Source organism: Lissotriton helveticus, chromosome 3_1 (assembly GCF_964261635.1).
Source record: "Lissotriton helveticus chromosome 3_1, aLisHel1.1, whole genome shotgun sequence".
In the NCBI taxonomy this organism is placed as follows: Eukaryota; Metazoa; Chordata; class Amphibia; order Caudata; family Salamandridae; genus Lissotriton; species Lissotriton helveticus.
The window spans coordinates 963,444,252-963,463,010 of NC_136061.1; the positions used below are offsets into that span (position 1 = coordinate 963,444,252).

At 45.0% G+C, this 18,759-nt stretch overlaps 1 protein-coding gene across 1 annotated transcript in view; it reads left to right on the top strand.

Moving 5' to 3' along the window:
* Positions 1 to 18,759, top strand: part of DRC11 (dynein regulatory complex subunit 11) — a 951,413-nt gene that overhangs the window by 459,540 nt on the left and 473,114 nt on the right. Inside the window, exon 8 of the mRNA XM_078681371.1 lies at positions 9,142 to 9,279. Within this exon, the coding sequence (XP_078537497.1) occupies positions 9,142 to 9,279 (138 nt within the window). The remainder of the gene's footprint in view (positions 1 to 9,141; positions 9,280 to 18,759) is intronic.

The window sequence follows — 18,759 nt, forward strand, 5'->3', positions numbered from 1 at the left end:
AGTTCAGAATGCTAGTTGTACAAAAAATTTTTTTATTTGATTTAATAAACTATAATATTCCTATATAATTATTTGGGCCTCGTACAGGGTTTAGATAACAACTGTCTTGCCTTTTAGTTTGTTGATGGTTCATGTTCAAAATCTATGAGGCACATGTACCATGAAATGTCAGAGTGTGGAGCTGCACCAAATTTGGAAGCATAGCACTCCAACATTTCCAAAACGCAGGGATGTGCCAGTTTTACAGCAATGTATGCACCTCTGTGTTTTCCCTAGCGCTGGCACTAAAATGAGCTGCCTAGCACCAAGGCAGGCACTCTTGCACCATAGTGCAAGGGTGCCTGCGCTGCGGGGAATGATTGTTTATGTGCAAGAAGGGGCACCTTCCTGCACATAAACAATGCATAATATTGATTTGTGGTGCTACAGAATACAGCACACATAGAAGTAGCAAATCATCATTATTCAAGGATTGTTTATGTGCAGGAAGGTATCCCTTCCTGCACATAAACAATCATTCATTGCGTTTTGCTCTTTCTATTTGTGCTGCAGAAAGCAGCACACATAGAAAAAAGCAGAAACAAGGAGAAATACAAGTATTTCTCCTCATTTTGCCATTCTAACGCCTGCTTTTGCATGGCATTAGTTTTTGGCGCTGCCTCAGATTTACACCTCCTTGTAAATCTGCGGCAGCGTCAAAAAGCAATGGGTGTTGTGGTGGAACACCCACAGCAACACTCATTGCACGTGCCTTTCACGCTAAGTGATGCATGTAAAGGGGTCGTATTTAAAATTTGGTGTTCCACAAAAAGTGGCTTAACGCCGCTTTGTAAATATGTAGAAGGGCATAGCGCCACACGAACGTTCTGGTGGCGCTATCCCCTTGTAAATATACCCCCATCACTTTTAAGCAGTACTTCTCAGTGCATTGCTGCAATGTGATGTGTAACGTCAGAGCTTCCACAAGTTTAAGAAATACACTTTTTTGAATTTTGAAGAGACTTTATCATATTTTATGTGAATTTTGTTGCATGGTTTACATTGCAAACATTTTCAGGCTCAGCACGTTCACGAGCATTAAAATCGGGGCCAGACCCTTGGCTCGGCTCTAGCTCTCCTCTCCTGTTAATTTGTTGGCTCGCCCACCTCTAAGTAATACCTCTTTTTAGCTAAATTTACCTCTTAAAATCTGTAGCTGGGTTTTGTCGGATGGAGAAAGAAAGTGCGTGTCCAGATATGACAGAATGCAAATCTGACGGATGGCATTGCTGACTTTTATGGCTGCAGCGGTTTGCTTTGTAAATCAGAATGCTGCTGAGGATTGCTACCTCACACCATCTCCCCCATACTAAATTAGAAAACAATATTTGTTATTATTGAGTCTGCTTGCTTTAAATAAACAGTGTTACAAAACGCATTGTTTGAGGCGCTCTGGTGCCCTTTGGGGCTTTGTCCTTGCTTTATAAAACTTCCAAAGTAAAACGATAAACATAGACTAAATGAAATTGAGATAGAATTTTCTTTGCCAGTGAAAAACAATCGGTAACACTGTAATTAACTGGGAACAAAAAATAAACGCTACACACCTAATAAAAACTCTTGTGAGAGAGACTCTCCTCGACAATAGAGGGATTGCGACAACGACAAGGGTCAAACCCACGGAGCTGTCTTTGCCCATCTTCGCGTGCAGCAGTGGTGATGTCCTTTGGACACGCACTCATCTCTCTCCCTTTGAGCCTCATGTCTGCCCCCTGTGCTCCGCGGAGGAGGGGCGCAGCCCTCCAGATCTGTTCCGGCCGGCCTCGTGCGAAGAGAGATTGCTAGCCCGGGAGCCCAGAGCTGACGCTGCGGTGCCGGCTAAGGGTGGAGTATCCCTGCTGGGGCCGTAAGGCGAGCTCACGGATCTGGCCTATCCATTAATCTCTCCGGGTGAAGGGCACGCCTCCCCAGACCGCGCGTGGAGACGTGATTGAACGGTGCCCGAGGGTGTCATCATCATATTTAATTAAATGTAAGGACCTGGCATGTTTGGGGGATCCAGCGAGGAGTACTGGCCTGGGCTGGCTGGAATGCAGAGCCGTCTGTTCTGCTCTTCGCTCGCTCTCTCCCACGGTTATATTTCCATCCTCAGAAGATCATAAAACTTCTCCAGCATTACTGCTCCAACATGGTGTGTATCATGCTGCTTTCATGCATACCCTGGCCTGGACATGAACGTGGGGTACAAGCTATCCTGGTTCTCAGGTGTCCGAAAGAAAGGCAGCCTCACAAATAGAAAAAGTGCACATGGTCCAAGGAGCCATATGTACTTGCCACTATTTGCCCTTACCTACCCATCTTGTCTTCCTCGTCACAGTCCTTTCTAATTCAGCGAAGGCTCCCTTCCTAGACAGCTTTGCCCTTACCGAGCTAAGGGGCATACTTACGAGAAAATGCAGGAGTTTGGAACTGTGCCAAATTTGGCAGCGCCGTGCTCTGACATTTTCATAATGCAGGGATTTGCCCTATTCTTTTGAATACGGCGCACCCCTGTGTTTTCCCTAGCGCAGGTGCTAAATTTAGCTGCTTAGAGACAACGCAGGCACCCTCGCACCCAGTGGCGGTTCGTCCATTGGGGCGTTGGGGCATTGCCCCACTAGCCATGGACGACCTTCACTGTCACTGACACTGCGCATACGAAAGTAAAATTACCGACACTGCCGACAGTCATAAATGATTGGCTGTAGCAGAACCTTATTATCAGTTCATGGTTTCTCATTTGGTTTATCAGTGGCACCAACAATATTAATGAAGATGTTGGCTCTAGTAGTGGCTCCTTTGCAAGTGAAAGATATTCACATATTCCAGTACTTTAAAAATGGGCTAATTTGTGCACATTCTTTATAAAATGCACAAGACCCAACAAGAATGGTGTGCACAATGCTCCAGGAATGTGTTTTTTGTGTGAACTCGAAGAACTCTCACCTATCACCATCTCAAGACTAACAGTTCAGACCCTCACAATTCAGAACAGATTTGGGGAAAAGTGTCTGCATAAAAAACGGTATTAGTACTTTATTCATAAGTACAGATCCTACTGAAAGTGGACAATATACATTCTGAACACTTTCTGAAAGTACAAGGTCTCATGTTGGCAGCCACAAGTGTAGCGCCCTAATTCAACATCTGTCGGGACACTTGGGAACTGGCCATATAGGATATGAGTCAGGTAATTCCAATGACAGACTCCCTCAGACAGGAATTGGGTTGCAAAATGGTGGAGGACAATTTGGTAGAGAGTGTGTCTCTGTTACCATGAATACATACAGTCACAAGAAAATATGTCAGTCATATAGGTCTGGGGCTAAGTTGGGGAGTAAACAAAATCAGAGGAGATGTGTTAGGGAAAAATCAGCCCAAGAGAGCTAAAAATGATCCTCTAGCATTGGAGGCATTTGCTCCAACCATACAAGGGCAAGATGTCCTAATGATGAAATTCAGCCAAGGAGCAAAAGCATATGCAAGTCACTAAGGGGGGAGATGCACAAAGGAACACCTAGCCTTGGAGAAAGCAGCATATCATGAATGGGAGATGACTTTAGTAGCCGATCATTTGATCTGAAACTTCCCTTCATCAATGGAGTTTTACTTTCATCCAAAGTTCTTCAGATTTCTGACACTACGTCGGGGGAATGCGTGGCTGGATCATTTCACATCCAAGAAAAATGCACAGCTTCAAGCTTCCGCTCTAGAGTTCAAACTGTGAAAGCATTGGCAATGAGAGGGCCAGTGGGCTCCTGTTTATTTTCCCTCCAGTCCTCCTTCTCCAGAGGGTACTCAATAAGATTCAGAGAGAGAACCTGCAGGTACTTCTAGTGGCCCCTTTTTGGCTAGAAGGCCTTGGAGCCATCTGTTGCAGAGATTGTCAGTAACTCCCCTTATAAATCTTCAAAACGTTTGCAAGACTATTGTTTATCCAGAGCTATTGCATCAAGCTCTTGCTCAGTTAAAACGGATTACTTGAAACTTGAGTGGTTAGCTCTTAAAATTTAGGATGTGCAGAAAAAGTGGCGACTGACATTCAGGAAAGCAGGCAATCAAATGCAAGAACGTCCTATGCCAGACATTGGGAATATGTATCCAAACAGCACAAATCTCAAAACCTAAATCCAATATCAAAGTAACCCTTTTCAAATATTATATTTCTTAAGAGACAGCTTTGATGAACAGCTAGCTCTTTTGACATTAAGAGGCCGGGGGTAGCCTGGCAGCCCTCAAAGCCATCAGGAAGCATTGTCATTAATCCAGAGGAAGCTCCCTGCTTCTTCTCTACGCTGACAACCAGTCATCTGTATCTGTGCAACCCGTGAGTGCTGTGAGCTCTCTGAAGTTAAATGGTTAAGGCATTCTGACATTGCTATAACTCACATAAAGTATTGGGTAGCAGGGTGTCTAAAAAGGGAACGAAACATGTGGCAGGTGTGGGCACAACTAGTGTATGGACGAACACCCTCACTCTCACGAGGGTGACATACTTCATCATAGATCCTGTATCCTGTACGACGTTATAATACCATTTGTGTTGTTCCTACTGAGGTAGTTTTAAACACATTTGTTTTGTGTGCACTCTGCCCCTCATCTCTACCCTAGAGGTAATCAAATACTGATGTGCCTTTCAAGAACACTCCCGCTCCTTCCCTTGTGGTTCCAGTGTGTTGGAGGGACCCAATGATGAAACATGTCACCCTCGGTGAGTGAGGGTTTTCGTCCATAGCCTAGTTGTGTCCACACCTGCCACACTTTTCTTTCCCTTTTTAGACACCCTGCTACCCTTAACTTTTTGTGAGATACATATCCTTGAAAGTAGTGTAGAATAGTTTATTCTATTGTGTAGCATACACTTCCTTTTGACCCCTGTGAGAGACATTTTGACATTGCTGCCATGTATCCCTATAACTGTACCACTGAGGTTATAGATTGCTAGAACGACTCTACCATGTTCCCCATCTTCAGTTACACTGGATAGGGACAAGGTTGAAGGAAAGGGGATTCCATTGCATTCTATTGCATTGTACTGCAGCTCAGTGTCGCTATATCTTATCTCTTGTCCAGGTCCCAAAGCGTTTTCTGGTTGGTTGAATACAAAAAGCTCCTTTGCTAACATGTTTGTCACGGTATTAGGTGCTTACATGGGAATGGATTAAATATCACTTTATTGTACAGTCTAGGGTATTGAATTGAAAACAAAGTAGAGTTCGATCGAGTAGTTGACGGTATCACCAATAATAATGCAAACAAATTTAAGCATTGCAACAAATGGAAAATGATCCTTTTGATGCACATGGTCCCATAAAGGTGTTGGTAGAGAAGTCACACAAGTCGAAGTTTTTATTTTTGCTGCCATGGGTGATGTCTTGAGAGTGTGTCCCAGACTTGAGCTAGAGCCTGGAGCGAGTTCATTGCATGAAGTATTACCCAAAAAGGAGTGTAAGGGATAGCCTCGCAGGCAACATATGCAATCCTGTTTGACTTGTAGTCAGGGAGCATTTATGTGAGCAGGCAAGTCTTTATTGCCTTTCCAAAGGTAAAATGGCTACCAATGACCCCATTCTCTTTATGAGTATGTCCGAAGGCTTTCGTATCACGGTATGGAAGGTGCTCTTACTGATGGGAGTTTGGTGGAAGTCTTTTTGGGAGACTCACTCATGTTAAACCTCCAGTTACACAGTATATAGGGTATACCTAAGAGCAACAGAAGCCAACTCCTGAAGGTGATCTGAAGCCAAAAATAATACAGAGTCCACTTAGAAGCGATGGGAGCCAACCCTATCATATTTTACCTATCATGGATCTCTGTAGTGATGGTGCAACCTAGGAAAGTGGCTGATGGTGTTGCTGAAAGTTGGTATGGTCTAATCAAAAGTGAAAGAAGCAATTTGTTATTACCCATATACACCATATTAGAGGGCTATGCAGTTTGCCTTAAAGTAGGGTAGCAGCAACACAGTATACACAGATACTCCAATATTAGTTTTATGTGCCCACCCAAAATCAGAAAAGCGGAGTCATTGGCTGGGGTGTGGTTTCAGTATCTGTTGAGTTGAAAATTATAGAAGGAAAGGGAGGAATGTGAACAATTGCAAGTGTTCAGATAAGATACACTAGAAATTATAAAATGTAAGGGAGAGAATTGGGCAGATTGGCATCGTTTCTAGTCCAAGATCCTTTCAAGCACAAAACAGGAAGATGCATAAGAAGACATCCTTAATCTTACACCCTTTACCTGGCTGTTCATGATGGGTGTCCATGAGAGAAGGGTTGAAGTCTTAAGTGTAACCGATTAGGTGGTGTAGAATAGAATATCTTTGATGCGGGGAGGCAACCAATGAGACCCTGGTCCTGTACCTGCAGCCCTGGAGGGCTGGGGAAAGAAGGAAACAGGTGTTGTCCTATGCCCGTTTAGAGGAGGGAGATGTGGGAGGGAAAGCAGAAGAAAGAGTAACAAAATCAACCTAAATGAACTCTTGCTAGATTTAGAGAAACTTTTCAGTTGCAAGTTTAAAAACACACTACTTTTCTTAAGCACAATACACATTAAAATGATTGCCCATATTAACCTTCAGTTTGATCAGTACACCTTCCCTCAAGCACTTTGCTGCACATGGCATACTTACCGTCAGGACCCTCAAAGCTTCCTGGATGTCCCTTGTCCATACTGTAGGGACATCAAGGTCATCAAGGGAGTTCAAAGCTCAGAATAGATTGGAGGGCCTGAAGACGAAGCCTGTGATGCAGACAGGCAGCCAATGACACCCTGGTTCCCCCCTTGTGAGCCTTTAGTCTGGGTATTATGTACAGACCCCTCTTCCTTCTCCTAGTCCTTATTCATAAGGTGTACAAATCAAGAGCAAACTGGCTTGTGCCACTACCTGAGTCAGAAAACACACTAAGCCAGGACCTGCTACAGAGTGTGTCCACATTAGAAAACAAGCATTTACAATGCAATGGTTTCGCCTTTTGAAAAGTTTGAGCTATTGGCATTGTAAATGACAAAATTTTATTTATGTGTTGGTTTTGAAAACAGATAAATAAATGGCATTGTCATTTACAATGCCAATAGTTTAATCTCTGGCAAATGCCACACAAAAACACACAGACCCACACACACACACAGACCCACACACAGACCCACACACACAAACAGAGCCCCCCCCACACAGAGTTTGATCCTTATTGGCCTAGAACCACAGCATAAAGTGAGTGGATCTGCTCCAGAAATCAAACGCTTGCTCTCTAATGCAGTGTGTCACTTATCTAACACTATAACGGATAGAGATTCCAAGGCATTTGGGGTTAGGCGTACCATTAATGGTACACACATCAAATTAGCTGATTTGTGTCTTCAGGTATGTACTCAGCTGCAAAGGTATTGGCAGACACTACTACAAACCTAGGCAAAGCCAGTCATGCCAGTTACAAAGTTGAAATTTAGGACATGAAATATCAACAGCTCTTTCTCCAAAAAACATTCAGATTTAAAGGAAAATTTATCAAAGTCATTACCTACAACGTGCCCTTTCCCACACAGGAGGGGAAAACAGGGTAGCACTGGACGTGGAAACCTAACAGTGTGCAATTACGGCTACTTCAAGCCTGATAAAATGTAATTAAATCTGGCCTTCATCATAACATTGCTCTTGTCGAAAGGGTGTTTTAATGGCGCGTTATGGAAACTGTTGGGGGAAGCAGAACGTGGATAGTGGCAACGTCTTTCTCTCACAAACGTGTATCCTGTAACTCTTGCAAATAGCGTTACTATAATCCTTATTTTGCAAAGTTTTCCGCATGTGGGTTTTCACAATATAATCAAGACTTAAACACAAATTTCAAGCTGTTTCAAAAAGAAATTCACCAATACCCATCCAGTTTCGAAGCTGCGAGAAACATGGTTGTCAAGTTAACTCGTGAGAAAAGAATGCATTCACTTTCAACACCCACTGGGCATCAGGGGGAAACATCGACAGTGCGCAGGAAAAGTATGCGCGGGCCTAGACATGGGAAATGTGTGAACTCCAGGAACTGCGGCAGGCCAAAAGCTCGCCTCTCCTCAAAACATTGCTTGCAAAGAAAAACAAGCATAGCATAATACAGACGAGGAGCAGCCTCTAGGCGCTTCCCTTACTTGCAAGCCCGGTTAAGGTGGTCCTGAGCTCCTATGTCACTGCTTGTATGGGATAAGGTATGCCAATGTGAGTAATCTACAGAGTGCATGCAGGGCACGGAGCGTCTTCTTGGCGCTGGAGCAGGAGGGCGCTTGGAGCTCACCGGCAGCACATTCTCTGACTGCCTCCGGGCCCTAGGCAGTATTTATAGGTTTGGGGAGACGAGGGCTCGCGCAGCTCCTGGAATCCAACGCACTTGGCAAGTGTTATCGTCTCCTCTGACGAAAGCAGAGGCAGTGTCCTCGAGGTCCGAGGAGAGAGAGATACGCTCGCATCCGAGGGAGGGCCGGACCGCGGTGTGAAAGAGGAGCCGGAGGGGGCTGGAAGGGCCGAGGAGGGTGGAAGTGGGACTGTGAGTACTCGGCACGGCGGCCATTCAAAGAGTGGGAGCACAGGGAGGAGACTGCGAGCGAGCAGCAAAGCTGGCACAGACTAACAAAAACACCCACAATGGCCCACCTCTACATAACGACAAAAAAGCATTTACATGTGGGGCGGGAACGGGCACACGGACAGCGGGAGGGGGGGCGGGAACGGGAAAGGGCACACGGACAGCGGGAGGGGAGCACTCACCAGGACTTCTTCCGGCAGCGGTCGGCCTGGAGGAATGACCCCAAAAAAACTAAAATAAATAAACCACCGCCCACCGCCGCATGACGATCGCAAGGGGGCGGGATGAGTAAAAATCGCGGGAACGCCCACGAATCTGCTCTGGCAATGACGGACAGATCGCTCTTCCAATGGCTAGCCTCCATTTATGGAGCTAGCCAATAGAAGAGAAGGCGGGACGAAGTGCACATACTGTGAAACATAAGTTTTCGCCTGTGCGATACTGCTGGCAGTAAACGCCAGGCGAAACCTAAAAACTCACTAGTTTGGAGTTGAGCTGAACCTTTGCATTTCAGTTTTTACATATCATGCTTATCTGTGTGTTTGCCAGGTGGCGGCTGAACTTGCTGCGAAAGAGGAACAGCGCGAAAAGAAGAAGAAGGATAAAGGAAAGAAAGGGAAGAAGAAAGAAGGGAAAAAGAAAAGCAAGAAGGGCAAAGAGTCTGCGAAAAAGAAGGGAAAAGGAGAGGTGAGTTCCTTCAAATGGAGAAGGGGAAAGAAGAGTTTCGTGCTATCAAAGAAAGGAGACCGTAATGGAGTGTGAGAAGCATACTCAACAGCAGTTTGCATGAGGCACCCTATATCACATGCAGCAGGAGGGTACTCTCCAGGAGAGCACTAGTCACTGACTGAAAGGCCCTTTGAATCAGTAGTCGCCTGGACACACAAAAATAATAGGCTGATGATCAAGGAAACCAAGAACCTACGGTATATAAGAAATTTTGAATTGCGTTCCTTCAAAAAGATTCCTGAATGCATTAGGGGCGAGGGGAAGGAGAGTTAGTCGATTGATGACGTAAGGGAGTCAGTTATGGAGTATTTGATATCATAGAGGAAAAAAGGTAAAGGAAGTGGGGCCTTTGGGTGGATAAAAAAGATCCATTGAAGCGAGGGGACAGATTTAAACGAATACTCCTTGAAGGAGAGGAGATGAAACAGGCATGAATCTCCAAAGAATGAACACACTTGTAGCAAAATGGAAAGTATGGTAAGATGTGCAGGGGGAGATCAAGAAGCATAAAAGCAGAGGAAATCGTACTGCAAACAGAAGAGAGGGTAAAAGACAAAGAGGCACCAGAATCACGGATAGGGCAGATAAAGGGTCCAGGGTGGATGGAGAGATAATAGGGCTAGGAGGAGAGGAAGAGGAGAAATACAGAGTTTCTGGAAGCTTAGAAAAGGAAGACGGATGGGGACAGCCCTCCAAATATTTATTTTTAGGTCTGCTGCACAGAGCTTTAGCTGTCTCGAATAACTTATGACATAAATTCTTCAAAAACACAACAACAAGTACAGAGAGTGTGTGGGCTTTGGGTCAGCCATTCATCTACTTGCGTTTTTGATGGTTTGCCATTGCTTAGATGGGCTGTCCATCAATCTCATGCCATTTAATGAATTATTACATTGTTCCTTTCATTTTACCTGCATTAATGAGGACGGCTAAAGTAGTCCTCTTGTTAAACCAGGGTCAGTGTGTGCTTGTTGATGCATTTAATTTGCTGGCACAATATTTTAATTTCAGATTTATTGTTTTTTTTGTAGGAAAGTGTGTGCTCTTAGAATGACTAGTTTGTTATAGAGACACCATGCTATTCGCTGCTCACACTTATGCATTTGTTTGTTGTACTTTTCAGTCATGATAACATGTTGGATTTACAGCCTTTTTGTTATTTGTCTCAAAATAAGAATACACATATGCTTTATTAAAAATGCAACACAAATGCTGGCACAATGTCAAAAGTATCTACTAGTCAATATTTTGCCAAGTAAGTACGTTTCTTCATCTTCTGACTTGTTTCCATGGCATTGTTCTGTGACACTGCAGTTTAACTCTGCTAATGAAGTTGGTTCGAGAAAGGTGCCCTCTTTACAGCTTTCATATTGTTAGTGTCTAAGATGTTGATTCATTATGTGATTTTCTTTCAGGACAGCTGAGTGCAGTACCCACGAAGTCACCCTACTATTACTAAATAGCACCCCTAGCAGAAAGCCAAACTATTGGCATTCCCAGATCGTGTGATCATTCTAAACAAAGAACACACTTTAATATTAGGAATCCACATAGTTTCAGTGGGATTAAGACATCACTTTCGGCTTTGGACACTCAAATGTATTCTTTACTTATTGAAGGATATTTTTCTCTATAAACATCTCGTGCTTTCTGCAATCCATGTATTCACATTAGGATTTAGAAGTTACTTACTGTCTTCAGTTTTGATCTTAGCTCTTCAAAATGATGTCAGAAACAGTTGTTTGGCTGACACATCACCTAAGCACATTTTTTTAAACTGCAAAAGTCATTTACACCCAAAATGAATTTTCTTTGTATCAAGCCTCAATGGGTTTCGAGAAATGAGTGCATTTTGCATGTTTGCAAAATTAATAAAATCTCCTGAAATATTGCATTACGCATTTTGTAATTTTAGGTCACAGGGAACTGAATCGAGCCAAAAATGTCTGCTTCAAGAGGCGTTTTCTACTTGAACCAGTGTCCTACTGGTGTCTTCTGTGACTTTTAAGTGATATATTCTCTTGCATGAAATATCACGCAAAACACTGGCAAACCACATTTCAGAAATTTTACACCATTTTTGGAAATATAATTAAAAAGCTTCTCACGCCTTATTTATATAATTATGTTTTTTATTATGAGTTTTTATGTGTGCTTTACATGGAACACTGGTAGAGTCTTCTTCACAGTCAGCTGAGAGGGCGACGAGGGCGGGATTAGCATTACCTGACAGCAAGGGGGGAGGAGTTCACAGTGAGTCTAGGGGGCTTAAGTGTTTAATGAACAATAAGCATGGCTCAATGAGCTGAAAGTTCTCTTCTAAGAAATGCGGTTGAGGTCGGCAAAAGGAGTACTATAAATAGGGTCATAGTAACGTGTTATTTGCAATGCCTTAAAATGGTGGAAGTGTGGTATTTAGAAGAGGGGGGCGTTGAACTCACCTAATTTGCTGAAGTGTAATTACACGAAATGACAGGAAATGTATGAAAGATTACACGGAATTACTTAGGGAGCGTAACCCCAGCATTTAGTTCTATTGCTTCCAAAATTGACCCAAGGACGCATTTAGCACTAGGAAAATAGCACTGACTGCAACAGACCAGCAATACCAGCGCCCATCAGCCGCTCACGCTCTGTTCCTGTGCTCTTGGGTTGGCATTTTTTGCCAGAAATGAGTCAGAATTATGGGGACGGGTGTAATTTCTTAATTTTCTGTAATTTCACTTCACAAGAGTAATGCAATATCCTGAAATTACTCTTTAATTTCGGCCTTCCAGGCCTAGGGCCTCATTTATGAAAAGTGACGTATCGCTGCGTTAAAACAGCGATGCGTCACTTTTCACTGCGCTCTCCCTGCGACATGATTGATGCGTCATAGTTATAATATGACGCATCATGTCGCAAGGAGTTACAGATAAGTCAGTATTTCTGACGTATCTGTAGGCGCAAAAGTGACGCATTGCTGGAGTGTGTCACAAAAGTGACGCAACTCCAGCAATGCTTCCTTTCACATGGGGAAAGCCCCATGTGAAAGGGCTTGCGTCAGTCTTACACCTGCTGTGAGGAAGGCGCAAGATTTTGACGCAACAGCGTCCTAAAAGTGACGCAGTGAAATCTCATAGATTTCACTGCATCACTATTACGAGGCTTTTTGCGGGTGAATGCCCCCTCTGCATACATTATACCTGACGCAGGTATAATGTAGCGCAGGGGTTTACAAAGTGACGCATCTGCTTAGATGCGTCACTTTGTAAATAGTGCGCATCAGGAGACATGTTTTACGCCGCCGATGCGTCACAAAAAGTGACGCATCGGAAGCGCAAAACTCACGCAAGGCCTCATAAATGAGGCCCCTAGTATTTAGTGGCGGATAGAAAAATATGAATGTTAAGGCTTTTGAACTGAGGATATTTTCAAATGTTACATTTGAAGAGGTACATACAGTACATGAGAATCCTTACACGCTATTAGATGTCGCAGTATATGACTTTCTATCACAACAGGTTAATGAGTAGGCAGGTGGGGAGGTGTCCTCATACCAGAGGGGGGAGATGAGGCTGCCTTCCGCGGAGTGGGTCCGCTGCTCGGATTATTTATGCTCGTGACTGAAGGCCGGCGGCGGGAGTCTCTGTTCCCTGGCCAGGTCTGCTCCGTGCTCAGACTGGCTCTGGAGATTTCCTGTCCTAGCTCCTTTGGGCCGTGAATTCCATGCAGCTCTGCCAGCCCTCGGTGATTTGTTTTGTTTTTCAGGTTTCTGTAAAGCAGATTTCCCCACAGATTACCTCTCCAGCATCATCTCTACAAAGAAATGCCTGTGGAAGTAATAATAAATTTCCCCATGTGCACTATAGAGTGAAACCTGGAGGTAGTCGGGTTCAGGGTATGCTGTCGACCCCTGAAGGTAGAGGGGCATAATATCGAGCCCAATTTTGCCGCTTTAGCTTCCGTTTTCAGCCGAAAAGCATGATTTACATATTGCTCTATTATCAGGGACACGCTAACTCGTGTTTCCTTGAGGTAGCAGCCGTCTTTTCTCCACTTTGCATGTCAGCGATATTTATAGCTAATTTTATTTATTTCTTTAAAAATGTATTGAAAAGTTTTCTATAGCGCGAACAAGACCCTTGGGTATCAGAGCGCTTAACAAAACACGAAAATATATTGAAAACACATATTATATAATATACGATATCACAGTAGAGAAATTAGTTGGTTTAGCTTCCTCCAAGGCTAATGAGAGGAAGATAGAGTGGGCTCAAAATAAATAGAAATATTGTTCGAGGTTCAAAATGAATATACCAAGTTCTGGGGTAGGTTAGGGATTGATTTTATTATATATGTTGTACGAGGACTTGCACCCATATTTCGCTACCACAGGAAGCTGTCCCTACACTCTTGGCTTGATAAATCTGCAACAGTGCTGTGATGGGTCTCTTTCCCAGCTTAGATGCAAAGTTGAAGATGGCCGCGTTCACCCACACCAGATCCCCCTTCTTCCTTTGTTTGAGTGGCAACCAAAACGACCCCCAAGTATGAGAAAACATCTGTGCGTGGTACCTTGGCCAAACCTACCCTGAATTGAAACACTTTTTTGGGGCGTATCCCCACTTGCATGACATAGGATTTTGAGTCATTGATGGATAAATTCTGATCCGCCATAAAGACGTAAATGGCATCAAGTAGGATTTGTAGCCCCCTAGCAGTCCTTGATATAAGGACTGCACCATCCGCGTAGTGTAGTACAGCAAGGCCATGTCGGCCTACGTGCGGATAATCCACCCCTGTTGATAAAAGGGCTTTATCTAAATTGATAATACATAGATTAAACAAAAAGGGGGTCAAGATTCGCCCTTGGCGTACACCTCTTTTAATATTGAAATCCCGTGACGCACGTAGGTCCTGCAAGATTCTAACGTTGGCTTTGGTTGCACGATGAAGGTCTTCTAAAAAGTGAACGATGTTGTTGTCTACCCCTATGTCAGCCACAGTTTAGTTCTATTCACGCAATCAAACGTGGAGGATAAGTCCATGAAAGCTAAATAGATAGTACCAGGGCGTGCAACCGTGTATTTATTGAGGATCATAGTGAGGTTAAGTCACTGGGCCACCGTGGACCGGCCTGGGCGGAACCCTTACTGTACGTTTGATAGTATATCATGTTCCTCTGCCCATCCGGTCAACCTATCTAAAACCACATGGCCCACCACCTTGACCACCGAATCCAGCAACAAAATCGGTCTGTAACAATATGTACTATCACGGTAACCCTTTTAAAAAACTAACACGATGGTCGAAGTGGCCCAAGAGTCAAGTCATCCAGACCTTGTCACTGTATTAATTACGACAGCAAGTACTGGGGCCCAAAAAGAGGGATCAGATTTAAAAAGGTCAGGAGGGATACCATCAGGTCCAGGGGCTTTGTTGCTTGTCAGCCCGGCAATACCTCCCTCGATCTCCCCCAACCCAAAAGTTAGCGCTGTGGAAACTTCTTCTCGACCTAACTCACAGAACAACTCAGGGGGGCTCTCAAACACCGATTTAAAATGGATCACCCATTCATCCTCCGTAATGCGTGCGCATATGGCGCTACCTTTGACATGCTCTAAGAAGGGGCTATTGATGATGCTCCAAAATCTAGAGCTATTCCTCAGGGTACTGGCCTCGGGCAGCACCCTCCAAGCTTCCTCCTTCAGAGCAGACTTGCGTTTAGCCAATTTAAACTTGTAATCTTTATGGCATGCTTTGACCAGGGTCTGGTTTCTTGAGCTCATATTAAGAGCTTCCCACAACTTTATTTCCGACTTCGAGCAGGTGGAATCAAACCATCCAGGGGTTGGGGAGACTGTTTTTGAGCCGGGGCACTTAAAAGGTCTCTTACTCTAGCAGAGATAGTGTTAAAAGCACTAATAACCTCCCCCGGGGATGTGTGCGGCGAGGTACACATAGCTAATTCGCTAGCACATAGTTCTGTAACTGATTTATAGATGGCAGCTGGACAAATCTGTGTCCACTTTAACCTTCTTTTACCATCTGTTGGTCTCATTAACCCCTTTTGCACAACTTCCCTTTTACATGTCAATAGTGGTCCTCAAAATTCGACACACATGGGGTTGTGATCGATATAGGCACTTTCTTGTATAGTAAAACAACGAAATGAAGAATGTAAGAGCGATGAAATTAGTATAAAATCGATAATTGTACCACCCCCTCTTCCTTGAAAGGAAGGGATGGCTACCTTACTAAGGGGATCACATAGTGACAAGAGGGACGTTAAATCAAATTCATGGAGGAGATTATTCAGAGCATCCCCCTGGGGAGAGTGCTCAAAATGCAACCCCCTCACGCGAGGGCAACCTAGTTCAGCCATTCTTGTAGGCATGGGGTCTCCACAAGGATGTATGTTAAAGTACCCTGTAATCATCAGGTTTTGGAGTTCAGCTGTACAATGGTGCCTTATGAAAGAACCCAACAGGCTGATGTTACACCAACCGTTAAGGCTTGATACAGAGTTATAAAAGTTGATAAGACCCAATTGATTGGATCTCTTTCTTAAAACCAAAGATTGTATGCAGGGGCTTGGTGGAAACAAAACCTGTATTTGACAATCGAAAGCTACAGAGAATAAAGTAACCAGGCGACCCTGAGGGCTGCTAGCCGTGGAGGGGGAGGCCGGGACAAAGAAGGACTTATAACCCTCTAAAAACAAACTGTGATCTACCAGCCATGTTTCTAGTAAACAAATCACATGAATTTTTTTTCACAAATGCAGTCCACAATGGGTCGGAGAACTTGTTAGCCAAACCTGCGACATTCCAGGATATAACATTAGTATCATGTACACACAGACTCCCCTGGCTTTGCCCTAGAGAGCCCTGGTGCACTATAGGACTCACTGGCTCCGTTGATGGGGAACTACCAAGTCAGTCACATGCATCCATTCTAGACAGGGGAGTAAATCTATTAGACAGCTCCAAAGACCGTGGGCCAAAATCCTGCCGGTGCATGAAATCTCGGCGGGGGAAGCTGATGATGGAAATTAATCAATCAGGGGAATTATGAGCGCACTACTCACCTGTGAGGGTCTCAAGGCGCTGGGGGGATGGGAGTCAGCAGTTCCAGTCGAAGACCCAGGTCTTCAGAGCCTTCCTTAAGGTGTTCAGGGAAGGGGTGCATCTGATGTCGGTCAGGAGCTCGTTCCAGGTTTTGGCCGTGATGTAGGAGAAGGATCTCCCCCCTGCTCTGGCTCTGTGGATGCGAGAGGTTTTGGCGAGGAAGAGGTTGGTGGAATGGAGGTTTATTTTGGGTACATGGAGGGTGATTCTGTCTTTGAGGTATTGGGGTCTGGTGTTGTGTAGGCATTAGTAGGCGTGGGTGAGACTCTTTTTTCGATGGGGTGCCAGTGGAGCTTGCGAAGGTGTCGGCTGATGTGTTTGTGACGAGGGATACTGAGGACGAGTCTGGCTGCGGTCTTATCTATCGTATGGAGTTTTCAGAGTAGGGACTTGGTGACGTTGGCATAGAGGGCATTTCCGTAATCCAACCTGCTGACAATGAGTGCCTGAGTGACTGTCTTACTTGCCTCGAGGGGGATACATTTGAAAGTCTTACGGAGGATGATGAGGGTGTTAAAGCAGCTGGAGGTGACTGCTTTGACCTGTCGGTTCATGGAGAGGGAGGAGTCGAGTACGATGCTGAGGTTTTTGTCGTGGTCCGTGGGATTTGGGGGACTGCCGAGTGTGGTGGGCCACCAAGTGTTGTTCCATGCCGATGGGATGGTTCAGAGGACGAGGACTTATGTCTTTTTCGAATTGAGCTTTAGGTACCTGTTGCTCATCCAGGCTGTGACGTCCTGCATTCCTTTCTGGAAGTTGAGTCTTGTGGTGGTGGGGTCCTTGGTGAGGGAGAGGATGAGCTGGGTGTCGCCGGCGTAGGAGACTATGCTGAGGCTGTGCTGTTGGACAATGGCAGCAATGGGAGCCATGTAGATGTTGAAGAGGGTTATACTGAGTGAATATCCCTGTGGGACTCCGCAGTTGATTTCTATGAGTTGGGAGAGGAAGGGTGGCAGTCTGATCCTTTAGTTTCTGCGGGTGAGGAATGATCGGATCCAGTCGAGAACGGTGCCTTGTATGCCGACGTCGTGTAGTCTGGTTGCAAGTGTGCTATAGGAGACGGTGTTACTGCTACTGACAGGTTGAGTAGAATCAGGGTTGCGGTGTGGCCTTGGTCGAGGAGGTCGCGGATGTCGTCGGTAGCGGCGATTAGGACGGTCTTGGTGCTGTGGTAACTGTGGAATCTGGATTGAGAAGAGTAGAGGATGGCGTTGTTTTCGATGAAATTTGTCAGTTCTGCATTGATTGTCTTCTTGGCAACTTTCGCCGTAAAGGGGAGGAGCGAGATGGGCCGGTAGTTCTTGAGGTCCGTTGGGTCTGCTGAGGGTTTCTTGAGCAGGAGCCTGACTTCTGCGTGTTTCTAGTCGTTGGCGAAGGAGCCGGTCTTAAAGATGGTGATTATGGTGCATTGTAGTATGGGTGAAATGGCAGTGGCGGCTCTGTGGTATATGTGTGATAGGCAGGGGTTTGTGGAGGCCCCGGAGTGGATGCCTTTTATGGTTGCGGCGGTTCTTTGGTCGTGATCGATATCCAAGCAGAGATGGTGGGCTGGCTGGCGTTGCTGGAGGGCAGGCCGGCTTCTGCTGCTGGAGGGGATGCAGCCAGGACCAATTGTTTGTAACCTGTCTGTTCTCTTGTTCCCTCATGTTTGTCCCTGGCCATTATCAGTTTGCTGGGCCTTTTCCCAGATCCGTTAAAATGTAGAGACTATCCACCATTATCAAAGGCCAGCAGGCATGTTTTCTCTACTAAGCAGGGCACTGGATACTAACAGCTAGATTCATCAATGTCAAAATCTGCGATTTCTAAATTGTGAGAAAAAGCGAATCGCAATTTAGAAATCGCAGATTGGCATTCATGAAAAAATGCGATAAAAAACCCGCAATCGCCGATTGCGAGTTCCTGAAAATCGCAAAAAAATCGCAGAATCCGCCAATACCCCTGTTGAAATAGCGATATCGCAATTAGCGAAATCGCAAATTGCGATCTCGCTAATTGCGAGATCGCAAAAACGGGAAGTCGCATTCTGAGCACAGTGATGACATCACCACCAGGAAGTAGGCAGGTTCCACCCTCATTCAGCATTGTGAGCCAGAAGTGGAAGCAGCATTGGCAGAGCTCCCCTCCAGAGTACCTACAGGTGAAATCCAGGTGACACCCCAGTGTACAACATGTCACAGGAAGCTGCTGGTGAAACTTCCACAGGGAGGAAAAGGAAAATCAAGTTTTCTGAACAGGAGTTAGAACACCTGATAGAGGGAGTGTGTAAGGACCACAACCGGCTCTTTGGGAAGGACTCGAGAAGGGTACCTGAGGCTGATAAAAG